General features: G+C 47.2%; 1 protein-coding gene across 2 annotated transcripts in view; it reads right to left on the bottom strand.

Moving 5' to 3' along the window:
- Nucleotides 1-17,988, bottom strand: part of CUX2 (cut like homeobox 2) — a 250,778-nt gene that overhangs the window by 45,313 nt on the left and 187,477 nt on the right. For both annotated transcript variants that reach the window (XM_083453687.1, XM_083453689.1), the window contains exon 5: nucleotides 477-614. In XM_083453687.1, the coding sequence (XP_083309813.1) occupies nucleotides 477-614 (138 nt within the window). The remainder of the gene's footprint in view (nucleotides 1-476; nucleotides 615-17,988) is intronic.

Below are 17,988 nucleotides of genomic sequence, written 5' to 3'. Positions count from 1 at the left end.
AGCTCCCCTCAGCTGTACACTTTCAAGCATATTATAGTGGTACCTTTGGTTGTGAACAGGATCTGTTCCAGAGCCCCATTCACAACCTGAAAGGAACGCAACCCGCGTCTGCGCACGCTGCAATTCACCACTTCTGTGCATGCGCATGACGTCATTTTGCGCATCTGCGCATGTGTGAGCGGTGAAACCCGGAAGTAACCCTTTCCAGTACTTCCGGGTCACTGCGGGATGCAACCTGAAAAGATGTAACCTGAAACAAATGTAACAAGAGGTATGACTGTAATTGCAGGCATAAGGACTAGAAACTTGGCTGTTTCCCCACTAATGAGAGCTGGGATTCCAGGGGGCTAAATTCCATGATTTCCCCCTGCATCCCATGTATCTGCATCAGTTGCATAGGCCTTTGCCCTCAATCCATTCTGCCTCTTGGTACAAACGGCTTTGCTGAATCATATGGGGCTTGTTGGACCTGGTACCTTTTGCACAAAGGAGCTCCGAGTTCTTCTTCCGCGGCCTATTCAGCTCCTTCAAAGGTGGGTTTTCAGGACCAAGGCAGTGCAGCTGCTGGCGCCGGTCTTCAAGGCTCCGCGCCGTCTCGAGGGCAGGTACAGGATCTAGACAAAGGGCAGAAGATGAACAGAGGTAGTACCAGCACCCACGAAGTCAACTCATCGAGGAGGCCACTCTGGCAAGGCAAGATGGCGCCAGTCTCTGAATTTTATTTCCTCATTTCTGGGGCCAGCTCCACGTCTGAAGAGAGCCTTGGAAAAATCCTCAGTCTTGGTGGGACTTAACCTACAGGCGACAATGGGAGGCTGTAAGCTTCCATTTTAAATCTCCCACAATCCCCTTGGGCGTAGGAGCACCCTGAGGCATCGTGGGCAATTCAAATGATGGCTTGCAGACCTAGGCAGGCAGGTACACCGGTGGGCTGCTGCAGCCTAGTCAGTGTGGCACAGCTGATGGCACAATGAGTCATTTATACCCTAAGGAGGTCTTTGGGCAAACAATTTAGCAACCATTTAAAAAACCCACAGTCATTACTGAAGAGTAACAGCCACAGAGGAAGAAGCAGAAGGTTGCGAGGCAGCGGAGGTGATGACCAATAGTTTTATCTGCTTACCACTTTCCCTGTGGACTTTAAAATGCCACAGCAGACTTAATGCAACATTGCCAATCATTCTGCCTTTTTAAATAATAGTAATAATATTTTTTTGGGGGGGTGCCCCCTTGCATTCTGATGAAGCCCAAGCACTTGCCACAGAGACTTCGGGCGTCTCAAAGCTTCTTGGTTCTCATCTCAAGGGCACACATTCTGCAAATCTGCCTCTTTTGCTCACGGCCACTTCATGTGAATTAAAGCTTAAGTTATGACAGTACCAGAAACGAAGGGGTCAACTCCATTCCGCAACTGGAACGCAAGTGGGGCTCACAGAGCTGAACCCCTCCTCTGCCACTCACAAGATTTCCTGCAAGGAGAAAAGTACCGAGCTTTCCCCGACCCCAGCCCCCAAAACAGGTCCAACCTCGCCACCGCTCCCGGAGCTTGCGGGGCTGGGGACGGGGGAAGCCCGAGCTTCCCCCGACCCCAGCCCCCAGAACAGGCTGCTATCCGCAAGCCGGGCTCAGAAGGCTTGCGGATAGCTGCCTGCAGCCTGAAGCCCGGGGAGCGCAGTGCCAACTTCAGAGTACTCCGAAGGCTTGCGGATAGCTGCCTGAAGCCTGGAGAGCGAGAGGGGTCAGTGGCGTAGCGTGCGTTGTCAGCACCCGGGGCAAGGCAAATCATTTTCTCTGTCCCTCCCCCAGATAGTCCCTCGCTCTCTCTCCGCACCGCACCGCACCGCACCGCACCGCACGCCTGGCACCCTCCCCTCCACAGTGGGCGGCGACCTGGCGGCTCGGATCGGATTCGCACAGCCAGCACTGCAGTGAGAGAGAGTGAGTGAGCCAGGTAGGGGCAGAGAGCTGCGAGTGCAAGTGCGCCCCCCCCAGATGTTGCGCCCGGTGCATCCGGCCCCCCCTGCACCCCCCACGCTATGCCACTGAGAGGGGTCAGTGCGCACCGACCCATCTCGCTCTCCAGGCTTCAGCGAAAGCCTGCATTCGCCCCATAGGACGCACACACATTTCCCCTTCATTTTTGGAGGGGGAAAAGTGCGTCCTATAGAGTGAAAAATACGGTAAAATGTTGGGGAAGAAGGTTTGAGCTACTTTTCTGAGTGTGGGGGTATGGGTGGAGGTAGCATTCAATCCTGTTATCCCCCCGGCACTGTCCACAAACAATTTTTCTGCTTTCTATGTTGTTTTGTCAAGAGGAGGTGTCCCAGAACATGCACACACACCCTACACTGCAGAGGTGAACCAACTCTTTTTCAGGGACACTGGTGCAACATTAACAGTAATTTTCTATGAACTTCTGGGAGATGATTTATAATGAAATGAAAAAGGTAAACCAGAGGCCTTTCTCCTGGGCATGGTCGGCCAATTGGTGCCAAAGAAGGACAGAACTTTTTTTATGTATGCTACAACAGCAGCAAGAATACTTATCACAAAGTATTGGAAGACACAAGATCTACCCACCCGGGAAGAATGGCAGATGAAGCTGATGGACTACATGGAACTGGCGGAAATGACTGGCAGAATCCGAGACCAGGGAGAAGAGTCGATGGAGGAAGATTGGAAAAAATTCAAAGTATATTTACAGAAATACTGCAAAATTAATGAATGTTAGAAGAATGCTGGAATGAAGTTATATGGTTTTAGCAGAAATGTTATAAAGAATTAAGCAAAAACTGATTGTTAATGGGCCAAAGTGGAAAATTTAAAGTTAAAATTGTGTTAAGATAAATTATAGAACAAAAAATTGAGAAAGATGGAAAGGATTTGCTGAAATAGCTAATTGAACTAGAATACAAAAAAGGGAGGTGTGAGGAGGTCGATGAAACAAGTAAATGAAAGGTAAAGATATGGAAATATTGGATGTGTTTTTAAATGTTTTTGTTTTTCTTGTTGTTTTGATGTATTGTTTTTTTGTTTTTGTTTTTATTTTCGATGCATTGTTTGTTAAATTTCTTATTGTTTTTTTCCTCCCCCCCCCCCGTAACTATTAAACTTTTAATAAATATTATTTTTTTTAAAAAAAACACAACAACAGTAATTTTCCTGAAGGAAAGCCCCAGCGAGTTAGGCTCCAGGGAGTCCTCCGAACAGAGCTTGAAAACTACTGTCCTCAGAAATGCCCACCAAGCCGGTTGAAAATGTGCACGGAGGTTCGGCTTGCCCCACACTTCCCAGGGGAGCGACGGTGCTCAGGCAACCATTCCTCAACGCACGGAAGCACTGTGCGCACTGCTGAATGCGCACGCCCCACGCTCTGGAAAGCAGCCAGCATCCCTGCAGCTGTTCTTTAGCAACACCGAGCTCTGCCACACAGGGGATCCCCGCCGCCTCTCAAGCTACTTCCTTGTATTTAAATCACTGCTCTTAAAAGGGAATCAAGATGCAAAACAGTTCGCGTAACAAGTCATAAACGACCGTAACTCATGCCAATGCAAATGAAGATCAGGCCCAAAGTACGAGGAATAAAAATGCCTTAGCACATGTCTCTGTGTGTATACATTCGTATTCAACCTCAACAGACGTATTAAAGAGGGTGGTTGCAGAGGAGAGGAGGGTGCAAGCAAGACTAGAAGCTTGTGGAATTTGCCCAGGTACGCCCAGGTTTCAGCCGGCATTACCTGCCACACTTCTAAGCATTGTCTTTGCAGCCCATAAAAGGCCAGAAGCTGGGTTTTGAACCCAGAGTGTTGCCAGCTTCCTGAAGGAACTCTAGGGCACCCCCAGCCCTGAATTTACAGCAGCTGCCTGGGACCGAGCAACACACAATGCCATGGGGGCAAGAAATGAAGAAAAGGTAGAAGAATCAAAGGCTGGTTTATGCCCCCTAACAAAGAACAGCAACCCCAGAAGCCCAGATCTTGCAGTCCTTTCTGCCCGACACCAATATTGCATTGTACAGATGGTACATAACACCTGTGCAGCTAGGGAAAATGTACAAAACTAGTTCAAATATATGTTGGAAGTGTAAGGAAAAGGAGGGGACATTTTATCATATGTGGTGGGATTGTAAGGTAATTTTAAAAAATTGGGAAATGATATACAACGAATTGAAGAGAATGTTCCATTTAACATTTGTTTAAAAACCTGAAGCATTTTTATTAGGGGTTGTAGGGACAGATCTGCCAAAAAAGCTGAAAAGCATCTCCATGTATGCGACAACGGCTGCGAGAGTTTTAATAGCACAAGGATGGAAGACTGAAGAAACCCCAACTAAAGAATCATGGCAAGAAAAATTGATAGACTATGCAGAACTGGCAAAACTGACACACAAGCTACGGGACAAGGATAACTGTGACTTTAAAGATGAATGGGAACCCTTTACAAAGTATTTGAAGACGGAACAAAGCGAACTGGAGTCCTTGGCTGGTTTTGAATTCACAAACTTTTTATTGATAATAATCAGCTAAATAGTTTGAGGATCTGTACAACTGTGTAACATGCAGAAAACAGCATTTTTAGAGAAATCAAAGACTGGAACTGAGGGAAGTTGGGGGGTGGGTGGGTTCTGTGGGGGGAGGGAGGAAAAATGGGGGGGGGAATAAGGATAATATGTTTTGTTTTAATTTTGAATAAAAAAGTTATTAAAAAAAACAACCACCAATATTGCCGGACCTGCGAACAGGAGAGCCGATCTAAGTCTCTTGCAGCCCAGGCTTAAAGGATTTTCCAGCCTGCTCCTGTTTGCCACTGCAGCCTGCCGGAGTTACCGTCCAACAGCACGTTCCGCCAATAATGCCTGTTTACTCAGGCCGTTGCGGGCGCAGACAATGGCGGTTTCTGCAGAGGTAAGCAGGTGCATTCCAAACAGGCCTCCCCCTTTCCGTCAGCAAGCCGCCATCATTAGCCGGCATCTGCTCAGCGGGAGAGCTCCATTATGCCTCCCAGGGCCGATGTAATTATACATTGACATAATTAACCCAGCAAGCCCATTAGGAAGGCCAGCTAAAAAATTCATCTATAATTATTTGTTGTGTGCATGCTAATGAGTCCATCTGCACTGCCATTGTACAACACGAACAAATTAATTTACAAGTCTGGATCTTTTTTAATAAGTTCAAGAAAATGGCTCCCATTGTACTAGACTCATGTTTCTTCCTTCCCCTATTTTTGTTTTCGTTTGAGCAGGGAGGAGGAGGGGGGGAATGAGACGAGGAGTCAGGATTTCTAGGGTCAAAAATTAGGGAGACTAGGAAGAGATGGGACTAAGCGAGTTTTTCTTGCTAATATGGCAGGTGAAGGCAGCAAGAAAATCAGCCCTCAGTTATGACAATAAAAACAAGGGCCAGGCATAATAACAGGCAGAAGGAAATAAAAGGCAGCTATTTTATACTGTTCTTGTGAATGGTGACACTGAGGTGTTGCTTGCCACGAGATCCCTCATTGTCTGAAGGTAAAAATCCAGACAGAAAAGCTTCCGCCCCCCCTCAAAAAGTCATTGTTTAGACAATTCACACCCGGACACCGACTGCAATATTCTGGATATGTCCTGGAAGCTTTGGATGAATGGCAAGCCTACAAGGGGGTGACGTTGAGGGATGATGGTGGAACTCCAAGAGGCAACTGGTTTTCCTGAAGGGGACCTCCTTTTGTCCGCTATTTTATGACAGAACATGGATACCCACCCACTTTGTGTTTGTTTTTACTCCACATCACAGGCTGCTCGAAGCAGGGGAAATGCAAAGGGAAATGGCATAGGGACACATGGTTGATTTTGCCACAAGATAAAGGTAAAGGGGCCCCTGACCATTAGGTCCAGTTGTGACTGACTCTGGGGTTGCGGCGCTCATCTCGCTTTATTGGCCGAGGCAGCAGGCGTACAGCTTCCGGGTCATGTGGCCAGCATGACTAAGCCACTTCCAGCGAACCAGAGCAGCGCACGGAAACACCATTTACCTTCCTGCCAGAGTGGTACCTATTTATCTACTTGCACTTTGATGTGCTTTCGAACTGCTAGGTTGGCAGGAGCAGGGACCGAGCAACGGGAGCTCACCCCGTCACGGGGATTCGAACCGCCGACCTTCTGATCGGCAAGTCCTAGGCTCTGTGGTTTAACCCACAACGCCACCCATGCCACAAGTTATAGAGGGGGAAAACAGGTTGTGGGGATGCCATCTTACAGTGGCAGCATCATTTATTTCTTTTTTATTTAAAGTAGACTTCTGTCCTTACTCAGAGGGCAAACGGTATATTTGCCCTGGGTTTATACAACAGTGTCCAGTCGTAAGCCTAGGTGAAATCACTTCAGAGACTGCATCACTAATAACTAATTATATTCTCTCTCACCCAGAGACACAGAAACATGATGACAAGCAGACATTGCAGGCAAATATATTTTCTCTACCCAGATAAGAACATTTTGCTGCCTGAGATGGAATAGTGAGTACCCGAGGCGTCAAACTATTTTGGTACTTGAGGAAGAAAACCCTCCTTCTCCCTGGCTCTATCAAAATGCAATAATAATAAATTAAACAACTATTTGGTGTCCTTTCATTGATACCCAACATCTGCCGCCTGAGGCCACCACCTCACTTTGCCTAATGATAGGGCCGGCCCCATTTGTTCCCTTCCACCTTGAGCATCACCTTCAGAAGGCCCAGTTCTGGATGCTGCCACACTTATCATAATGTTCCAGAGAAGCAATTCACCCTGTAAAATGACTCCACCTGCCAGCCTGTTTCTGAGTGTAATTCGAAGTGCCGGTTTTGACCTCTTCCAAGCTTGAAGCTACTTGAGGGACTGCCTCCTCCTGTATGAATCTACCCATCCTTTCAGACCAGGCGTTGCGCCCTTCCTCCATTTGCCACTCCCGTCTGAGGAATGCTTTGTGCCAATGTGTGAGGGAGCTTTCTTTGTGGTGTTCGGACCCCATCTGTGGAACTCCCTGCCGTATGAGGTCACAATATCTTCTTTATTTGTGTGCTGCCAGAAACTGGAGATATTTCTTTCTTTCCTTTTAAGCAAGCTTTTGATTCTGCTTAATTTGATTTATTGGGTTGTTAGCCTTGGCTTCTTTTCCTGCGATACCGCTACCACGCTGGTCACTGTGTATTTAACAATGGATGGTTCTTATTTTTTTAAGAACTTGTTCTTATGATTTTGCAAGACGCTTTTATAAGCAACCCCTTTGGGGAGGGAAAGAACGGGGTGTGCATTTTTATCGAAATAAAAAACATTCCTGGCCTTGGAAAGTTTCCACCAGGAATGAGCAATCTCTTTCAGCCCAAGGGCCATATTCCCTCATGAGCAAATCTTTTGGGGGCCACATTCCAGTGGTGGATAGGGCCAGGCAATGGCTGAGACTCTAATCTGTGTACAGGTGATTATATTTCGGCTAAGGAAATGTGGAGGTTTCTACACACACAGAGACACTCATCCTTTTCCCTGCAGTAACTTGGAGCAGGGCCTTTCATGTGGCTGCCCCTGTTCTGTGGAACAGCACCCCCGTTGAGATATGACAGGCACCTGCCATCTGCACTTTCTGGAAATAGGCTTTCCCAGCCGGATAAAAGGGCCTTGGCAAACCACAAGGGTCCACTTGTAAGGTCTTTTGTCTTGTTTTAAATCTATTTGTTGTTTTTGTGTTTTCAACCGTTTTTAATTATTTTATGTACAGATCGCCTTGAGATAGTGGTTTAGAAGGCAGTTAAAAAATAATTATATTAACAATAAAAATAGAAGCTGATACCCAGTGAAACCATTTATTCCTTGAGAGTTTTTAAAAGCCCAGGCTATTCAAACAGGAAACCTTCTTCGGCTGTGTAGCAGGTGGATGCAAATTTCACTCCAGCTAGCAAACAACACGAGCTGAAGTTCTGCCTGCCCTATAGTGGCCTCAACTGACAGATGGCCACCCAACCTCTGATTAAAAACCTCAAATGAAGGAGAGTTTGCCACCTTTCTGAGGGAGTCTGTTCCACCGTCAAACAGATCTCTTACCATCTGAAAGTTCTTCCTTCTCACCCTGCAGAAGAGGGTGTCCCCTTCTTAGAGTATCACACTTTTGCAGCTCAGAGAAACTCCAAAAGACTGGAAGGCAATAAATCCCGAGCCAATAAAAGGGGCACCGGCGTCTTTTGCCTGTCTTATGATCCACCTGTAGGACGGCCAGCTGTGGTGGATCATCAGCGAGAGACATGGAGCGTAGCTGGGTTTGAAGCAGGGAGGGTGGAATAAAGGACTGGATAACTTTATGGCTGTTAATAACATTTGCAGCTATGCAAGCTAAGATAACGATATGGGCAATTAAACCTCATGCTTCAGGGTGTGAGCTGATGAGAATCCGATGGCGCTCGCACCATGCCACCTAAGACTTTGTGTGTACGCTCTCCTTTTATTTTGCTGCCAGGGTGCTAGCGAAGGTGGCAGAATAACGGTGCTTAGAGGCCCAGTGAAAAGGATCCCGGGCAGCAGCTGGGACTGGGGAGGCGAGGATGCAAAAACAGCTCTCCTGGATCTGGTCAAAGGTATATAAAGTCCAGCAACTTGCTTCCTACCGTGGTCAAATCCTCCAGGAAGCCCCCAGTCAGGGCTTGAAGGCAATAGTCCTTTCCTGCTGTTTTGCTCTCTCCCCGCCCCCAAGTGAATTTTTATTGTTTTCCTTACATATTCTTTTCCAACAAATTGTAATAGCACCATACATTCCCTTTGACTCTGCCGACCCCCCTCCCTCCCCACAACTGGTATATTTATCCTCTTTCCATCACACACATCATTCTCATATTAGTACTATTATACATTGGAGGTATTATGTCAATCCTGCTAGTGTCTTGACCTCTTTACAATTCTTCTTTAAATATTCAATAAATTTACTCCAGTTATTTTGGTATCTTTGATCTCCCTGGTCCCGGATCCTCCCTGACAGTTTGGCAAGTTCTGCATATTCTGTCAACTTCGCCCGCCACTCCTGTATAGTTGGTATATCTTGTACTTTCCATCTTTGGGCCAGAAGGGTCCTCGCGGCAGCTGTAGCATACATGAACAAATTTTGATCTTCTATTTTAATTTCTGTCCCTATTAAGCCTAATAGACACGCTTCCGGTCTTTTGGGGAAAGTATATCTAAATATTTTTTTGAGTTCATTATAAATTGATTCCCAAATTTTTTTTACCTTATCGCAGGTCCACCACATATGTTTTGCTCTCCAGCAACTGGTATTCTGTGGTATACTGGCTCTGCACATGGGGGTTCCCCAAAGCCTTCATGACTATCACAGCTACTACTGCAATTTATTTGCACAACAATTTGGGGGGCCCTACTAGCCCCCCTCCAAAAACAAACAAACAAACAAACAAACTGTGAGCAGCGTAAATATATACAGCAGAGTACAATGAAATGCTATAAATCCATCAGTAAGCAAGACTACACAGGACAGCAAAATCACAACACAGGAGGACCATCAGAACTCTTCTCTAATTAAGAGGATTAAAGGGGGCTTTGCACCCCACATTCCCATGTGTTTAAGGACTAGAGATGTGGACAAACCATGAACACCCTCTAGTAGCCTCTGTTCTTGGAGAGCCACTGGCAAGTGGAAGAGATAATACAGGCTACACAAACCTAGACAGCATCAGAGAGACATCACCTTGCCAACAGAGGTCCATATAGTAAAAGCTATGGTTTTCCGAGTAGTGATGTATGGAAGTGAGAGCTGGACCATAAAGAAGGATGATTGCCGAAGAATTGATGCTTTTGAATTCTGGTGCTGGAGGAGACTCTTGAGAGTCCATGGACTGCAAGAAGATCAAACCTCTCCATTCTGAAGGAAATCAGCCCTGAGAGCTCACTGGAAGGACAGATCCTAAAGCTGAAGCTCCAATACTTTGGCCACCTCATGAGAAGACAAGACTCCCTGGAAAGACCCTGATGTTGGGAAAGATGGAGGGCACAAGGAGAAGGCGAGTAAGGCAACATCACATGCTTTAGGCTGGTGGATGCTGATACTGTTCTGAGTGATATGGAGAGAAAATCTCTCTCTCTCACATGCACAAATATTTGAACTTGGAGTCATGCATCAAAGCCTATTGACCATGGGTTCAGCACTAGCAAAAGAAGTAATTCCAACAAATATTAAAGAATGAATGAATGGACTTTGTTGCCCAAAGATGTGGGGGGCAGCCACTACCCTGGAGGGATATTAAATTCTTAAACACAGGCACACCTAGGCAGGGGCCCTGATGGATACATGAAAGTTTCCAGGCATGGGACCAAAAGGCACAAACGTTTGTCAATTCTGCATATGCAAAACTTGGAATTTAAATATTGCAGAAGGCAATCCAACTAATTCCCCACCCAAGTCACCCCCAGCTAATTTTTAAATGAATTTGTACTCTGCCCCAGATCACCCGAAATCAGCTCCTGATTAATTCATTTACCCCCCAGTTCATTTCCCAACAGGTCCTGCTGCGAATCAATTCAATTCCCCTCCAGTTATCCCCCTTCATTACTCTTAAATCATCTCTAGATATAGTCAGCTTCAATGTATTTCTATAATTTATTTCCCCCTACCTAGTAAGTCAGATCACCCCCCCCCCCCACAATTCAATTTCCTCTGAATTCATTACCCACCCTAAAAAATAAAAAAAGAAGATTTGGGGCCCATGCCTCAGACTCCTAGCAATGATCTGGATCAGGCTATATGATGGTGCCCATTGGTGATGCTTTAAGTTTTAATTTAAAAAACAAAAACCCAGAGGATATCCTCTGGTTAGATACTTTATGAGGAGATTAGAGAAATTCATGGAAGGGGAGAAATCTGTCAGTAGCTATCAGCCAAGAAAGCTAAATGAAAGCTTCCTTATTCCAATGTACTGAAGACATGGACAAACTCCAATAAACCATGGTTTGGTTGTTGTCACAGTCTGCCTACAGGGGAGGTTTCCCAGAAGCACATGGCCAGCTGATGTTGGGAGACTAGGTGCTAGACCAGGTGAGCTTTTGATCTAATCTAGCAAGACTATTCTTAGGTTTGAGCAATGCCCATGACCCTGTCACACTAAGGGAATAAGTGCCTACAGAGGGTGGTGAATACAGTACAAGATATTATGGGCTGTCCCGTGAATCCGCTAGATGGAATAGCGGAAGAACGTTGCCTCAGGAGAGCGAGGGAAATTCTCAGGGATGATTCACACCCTGGCCGGCACTTTCTAGATCTCCTGCCCTCGGGCAGAAGATATAGAAGCATGATTTGTTGCACCAACAGGGTCAAGAACAGCTTCTATCCGTGGGCTGTTAGGCTGCTGAATGAAAAGATAACAACAGGGCAACTGACTTTTGGGTTTGGTGGGTGTGTAAACGAGGGGAATTAAGACTAAGAGAGCTGAGTGGGGGGTGCTTGTGTAATCTCACTGTATACAAGTTGTACAAGTGACAATAAAAAGGATCCCGACCATTAGGTCCAGTCGTGGCCGACTCTGGGGTTGTGGCACTCATCTCGCTTTACTGGCCGAGGAAGCCGGCTTACAGCTTCCGGGTCATGTGGCCAGCATGACTAAGCCGCTTCTGGCAAACCAGAGCAGCGCACAGAAACGCCGTTTACCTTCCCGCCAGAGGGGTACCTATTTATCTACTTGGATGTGCTTTTGAACTGCTAGGTGGGCAGGAGCTGGGCCTGAGCAATGTGAGCTCACCCCGTCGTGGGGATTCAAACCGCCACCTTCTGATCGGCAAGTCCTAGGCTCAGTGGTTTAACCCACAGCGCCACCCGCATCCCTCAAGTGACAATAAAGTATTTCAATTCAATATTGAAGAGCGGTATAAGAAAGAGGGGCAGGTGGGGAGGAGTCGTGGGTCTGGGTCACCACAGATTTTAGCTGATTGGCAGCGCATCTGCTTTGCACGCAGAAGGTCCCAGGTTCATTCCCTACCATCTCGAGGTAGGGCTAGGAATGTCTCCCCCCCTCGAAATCCCGTAATGCCACTGCCAGCAAGACTGAGCTAGACGGACCCGCAAGCTGACTCTGTACCAGGCAGCTGCCTGTGTTCGTATGACTCTGGACCCATTAAACCGGCTTCTTCTCTTGTGATCCAGTCCTCCCTTGGGATCCTGAATCCCAGCTGCTGGAAATCACAGGAGGGGAGAGGGTTCTTGCTGCTTGCTGACTTCCCAGAGGCAACTGGGGTGGAACAGCATCAAACTGAAGCCTCCTTTGGTGCCCAAAGCTGGGACAAACTTTCCCCTGATACTTAGGGTGTTGCTGGCTCAGAAATGGAAACAACAGGAAATACCGACAATGGAAGACTGGAGATTGAAGTTGTTAGACCATGCCGAGTTGGATAAGATGACTGGGAAGATCAGATACTTAAGAGACCAAAAGTTTACAGAGGACTGGGGAAAATTTGTGGAATATCTGGAGAGTATAAGTGAGGGCCAAATAACGCTAGAGGGTTTTAAAAGAGCACTGTGAAAATGTGAGAGGTATTGTTAAAAGGGAGTAGAGGAAAAAGATTCAAATAATGACAATATGAACAAAGGAAATGCGTAAATTAATAATGACTACGAAAGATTTACGGAAAAGCTGAAGGAAGTCTAGAAAAGAAAGATTTGGGAAAATTTGGATGTGAAAACAATGTATGCTTTGTTTTGTTTTTGTTGTAAATTAATAAAAATTATTTTAAAAAAAAGAATTTGTAACTGGAAACAATACTGAATAGATTTATGAATTGGATTTGATGCACACACACACACAAAAACTTTCCCCTGATACTTTATATTTATGCTCTCTGGGGGATCTCTTTCAAATAAATGAATCATTCTGAGATGGCACAGTCTCTCTCTGTAAGAGACCACTCTTATTTATACCTTTCTCCCCCTCCGTGAGAACTTTTCCAGCAAAGCCAGAAAAATATATAACAGAATAGTACTTTAAAGTCATGCTTGCTATGGCCTGAGACCGCTAACGGCTAATTTACTTTGACTGCATTCGATGGAACGTTCGCAGGAAGAGACCAAACTCAGTGAAGTCGATCTTTGAAGCAAGCCTTGCTATCTAGATCACCTATTTGACGTCCGGCCACGAGGAGGTGCTGTTGAACATTACTTGCAACCCCCAATTTATTCTGGAAACAGTTTTTGCATCAACCAGAAAAATGGTATGGGGGGGGGGATGACTTTCCCCTTCTCTGTTCAAGTCAGCCTTTTGGGTAATAAAGTATTGACTCTGTAGGGCTTCCAGGAAAACGCACACACACATATATAATGCAGGTGGATGAAGAAGAAAATAAAACACATTTTGACAATGTCTTGCGAAACAAGGGGATTGCTAGGTACTTCATAGACTAAGGGTACAAAGCCATGGCAAAAATTTGCATAAAATTGTGTATGCTAATAGATGCAAATGTAGGTCTCTAAGCAAATTAAGACAGTGGCTGGTTGGAGTCTCACTAGATCTGCTACCCTATGAGCATGTTTTCTTTATTTTTTATAAATATACCCACCTAAGAGAGCCTGCAATCCTAAATCCCATTTACCAGGGAGTAAGTCCCATTGAACTGTATAAGGTAAAGGTAAAGGTACCCCTGCCCGTACGGGCCAGTCTTGACAGACTCTAGGGTTGTGCGCCCATCTCACTCAAGAGGCCAGGGGCCAGCGCTGTCCGAAGACACTTCCGGGTCACGTGGCTAGCGTGACATCGCTGCTCTGGCGAGCCAGAGCCACACACAGAAACGCCATTTACCTTCCCGCTAGTAAGCGGTCCCTATTTATCTACTTGCACCCGGGAGTGCTTTCGAACTGCTAGGTTGGCAGACGCTGGGACCGAACAGCGGGAGCGCACCCCGCCGCGGGGATTCGAACTGCCGACCTTTCGATCGGCAAGCCCTAGGCGCTGAGGCTTTAACCCACAGTGCCACCCGCGTCTGTATAAGGCTTACTTCCAAATAGGTACAGTTACGACTGTGAGGTTAGTCAGGTCCATTCATTTCAATGGATCTACTCTGAACATAACTAATGTTGGACGCAAGTATCAGAAAGACCACCCCCTTCCCCACAGGGTTTTCCTACGGTAATTCCATCACCCTCAGAAGCTTGGGGTGTTGGCGACCCAGGAGAGGGCCATCTCTACTGCAGCCCCTCCCCAGAGAGGTTTGTTTCTGCAGCATGCAGCTCTCTACCTGGCCTTCGACACCTGAGACACCTGTTTTCAGGACCCACCCTCTTCCTGTGACTGTGATTTGTTTTAAACTGTTTCTGATACTTTAAATTGTTGTAGCCTGCTCTGGGACCTGATGCATTGTTTATTTTTAGTTTACCGTATTTTTCGCCCTATAGGACGCACCTTTTCCCCTCCAAAAATGAAGGGGAAATGTGTGTGCGTCCTATGGGGCGAATGCAGGCTTTCGCTGAAGCCTGGAGAGCGAGAGGGGTCGGTGCGCACTGACCCCTCTCACTCTCCAGCCTTCAGGAGAGCTGCAGCGCCAGCCCCACAAGGTCGGGGGACAGCGGGGAGGCGGAATGCCGCCATCCCGCTGTCTCCCGATGTGGTTTGGAGGCTGACGGCGGGGAGACCCGTGCATCTCCCCGCTGCCTTGCCCCGCAAGCTCCGGAGACAGCTGGGAGGCGCAGCGCGTCTTCCCGCTATCCCCGGACATGGTCTGCAGGCAGGCTGCGGGGAGAAGAGCGCTTCTCCCTGCTGCCTGCCCCGCAAGCACCTGGGGGGGAAATAATTTTTTTTCTTTATTTCCCCCCCAAAAAACTTGGTGCGTCCTATAGGCCGGTGCATCCTATGGGGCGAAAAATACGGTAGTTTATAAGAAGAGGAGAAGGTGCAGAAATTCCCACGCCCAGCAGAAAAGATTCCCCATCCAGCTTCACCCCCTAACAAAACTCCTGTTGCAAAGGAGCAGATATGCCCAGAGCCCTGCTGACAGTACATTTCAGCCTTGACAAAAACTCATCTCTCTCTCTCTCTCTCTCTCTCTGTGTGTGTGTGCTTGTGTGTGTGTACACACACACACGAATGAAACCTCAAACCATGCTGTTGATTTTAACTAAACCACAATTTTCAGAGTGCTCAATATGGCAATTTGTGAGGGTGGAGGTTTCTCGGATGTATTTGCTGCCCTAGTGGGACAAATTGCTTCTGGGCTTAGTCAGACACTGGGAAACCTCTTCTCTGTTAATCCATCTGAAGCAGGGGTAACCCACTCCCAGGGATCTGGAATGATGGGAGTTGTAGTTCATCAACATCTGGAGGGCACCTTGTTGGCGACCCATGACACACCATTCATGCAGCCAAACTCCCTCCCATGAGAGGTCCGGGTGACTCCCTCCTTGTTATCCTACCACCTATTTCTCACCTTTTCTCTAAACCAAAATGTCCCAAATGCCGCAATCTTTCCTCATAGGAGAGTTGCTCCACACCCATGGTCATTTTGGTTGCTGGAACTTTTCCAAACTGTGCATTTCATTAAAAGCCCGGCTACCTTTTCCTCAAATGGCCGCATAGCAGTGTGATAGGGCACGTCCTTTGAATGCATTGATAGCTCCAGGTTCAGTCCCTTCTCCACACTTGAGAGCTGCTGTCAGTCAGAGTAGACAACAATGGTGTCCCAATCCATGGGGATACCCACCTGTGCAGACAGGTGTTGGCCCAAGCAAGGAGGATGCCAGTAGTTCCAGAATTCTAGGCAGAGAAGAAAGTGAAGGTGGCAAGATCAGCACCTTGGAGAGGGACCTAGGTGTGAGTTTCAAAACTAGGGTTAGTGATCCTGCCACTGAGGCAGATGCTAAAAGTTGTCCCAGCAGTATCCTGAAGCAACAGGCAGATCTTCAAAGCCTGGGCTAGGTATGCTTGGTGGCTGGTCCCAAACTTTGGAGCTCCCATCCTAGGGAAGTTAGACTGGCTCCTCCTTGTTCTCCTTCCGCTGGCAGGTGAAGACTTTCTTATTCCAAGAGGCTTTTAGGAACTGGCTGCTTTTAAGGAAAGGGATGGTGCTGTGATATTTGTATTGTAATTATCTGCATGTTTTAATACACAAACACACACACACACACTTTAATTATTTGTGTTTAACCGCTTATGAATTGTTTCCCCCCCTATGTTTTTAGCCACTACTATTTTATCTGTAGTGGGATGCGGGTGGCGCTGTGGGTTAAACCACAGAGCCTAGGACTTACCGATCAGAAGGTCGGTGGTTTGAATCCCCGCGACGGGGTGAGCTCCCGTTGCTCGGTCCCTGCTCCTGCCAAGCTAGAAGTTCAAAAGCACCTCAAAGTGCAAGTAGATAAATAGGTACCGCTCCGGTGGGAAGGTAAACGGCGTTTCCATGCGCTGCTCTGGTTCGCCAGAAGCGGCTTAGTCATGCTGGCCACATGACCCGGAAGCTGTATGCCGGCTCCCTCGGCCAATAAAGCGAGATGAGCGCCGCAACCCCAGAGTCGGCCACGACTGGACCTAATGGTCAGGGGTCCCTTTACCTTTACCTATTTTATCTGTAAGCCACCTTGAGTCCTTGTTTGGGAAAAAGGTGGGGTATTAGCATCAACTTCATCATCATCATCATCATGCTCCATGAATGCTACATGTGATTAGTCATAGTGATGGTGCCTTCCTCTGTAGCAACTGGCTTCTTCAAGCTGTTGGGTGGTCTCCTAAGGGCCTCCCTGCTCCCCCAAGAAATCTGTGGACCAACAGTATGTCCCCCTGGGGTTCGGGAGATGAGATATGGGCTCCACATGGGATGGACCAGGGGGTAGATCCATCTCCTCCTGGGGTGCCTCACTGGCGGACTTTGCCTCCAAGGATTCTCTGGGGCCATGACAGCTGGGCTGCATGGGCAAAGACTCTCTGTCTCAGGGTAAGGAAGCACCCTGCCCTTCAACCAGTCTCACTCTTCTGCAGTGCTCAAACCTCCTTCTTTCCTCACAGCTCGCTATTTTGCAAGCCTGCTTTCTGCCCACCTCTGGGGTCTCTTTTCAAAATGAAGAAGCGACGCAGAAATCAACCAGACAATTGCTGGCCTCTTTTTAGAAGGCATAGAAGCTTCCGTAACAAGTCCTGCATCTCTCCCCATGCCCCTTGTTCATTTTTAAAGGACCTTGTGGTGTCGCTAATCCTGATCTTAGCAAGACCAACCTGGGATCCGTTCACCATCTTTCAGCGTCCCGCCTGCATCAAGAGACCCTTCACACTGCACGGTCGCCCCACGTTAACAAATGCCTTCACATGCCACTTGCAATTAATGCAGCCCAATGACATCACACCCTAAACAGTATCGCGTATTACAATACTGAGCTTTTGGGAGACATTTCCCTCTCCTTTTTAAATGTTGCATTACTCCCAACAACACCCTAAGAGGCATGTTCATAATGAAGAACAATGAAGAGGAGCAGCCTCTACACTCCACAGGTTTGAATATAACACATGCACATGTGAACTCAACCACAGTAACAAATTTCTGGCAGAGGTTCGTATGTGCAAAAGCAGCCAGATTACAGCACACAGATGAAAGTCCTGCTTCTCCTCTGCCCAACCTGTTTTCTCCTGCAGCTGGGGACAAGGACAGAATACAGTGGTGCCCCGCAAGACGAATGCCTCACAAGACGGAAAACCCGCTAGACGAAAGGGTTTTCCGTTTTGGAGGTGCTTCGCAAAACGAATTTCCTATGGGCTTGCTTCGCAAGACGAAAATGTCTTGCGAGTTCCTGCGATTTTTTTCCGCTCTCCACCCCCTTTTTCTAAGGCACTAGGCTGCTAATAGCCTTTTAGCAGCTAATCCGCTAATCCCTTAAGCCTTTAATAGCCGCTAATAGCCGCTAAACCGCTAATAGCGCTAATCCGCTAATGGGGTTGCTTCGCAAGTCGAAAAGACCGCTAGACAAAGAGACTCGCGGAACGGATTCTTTTCGTCTTGCGAGGCACCACTGTACAAGAG

This window comes from Podarcis tiliguerta (genome assembly GCF_965153285.1).
Source record: "Podarcis tiliguerta genome assembly, chromosome: 8".
NCBI lineage: Eukaryota > Metazoa > Chordata > Lepidosauria > Squamata > Lacertidae > Podarcis > Podarcis tiliguerta.
Note: the sequence above shows the minus strand (reverse complement) of the source record. Positions and strands in the feature narration are given on the sequence as shown.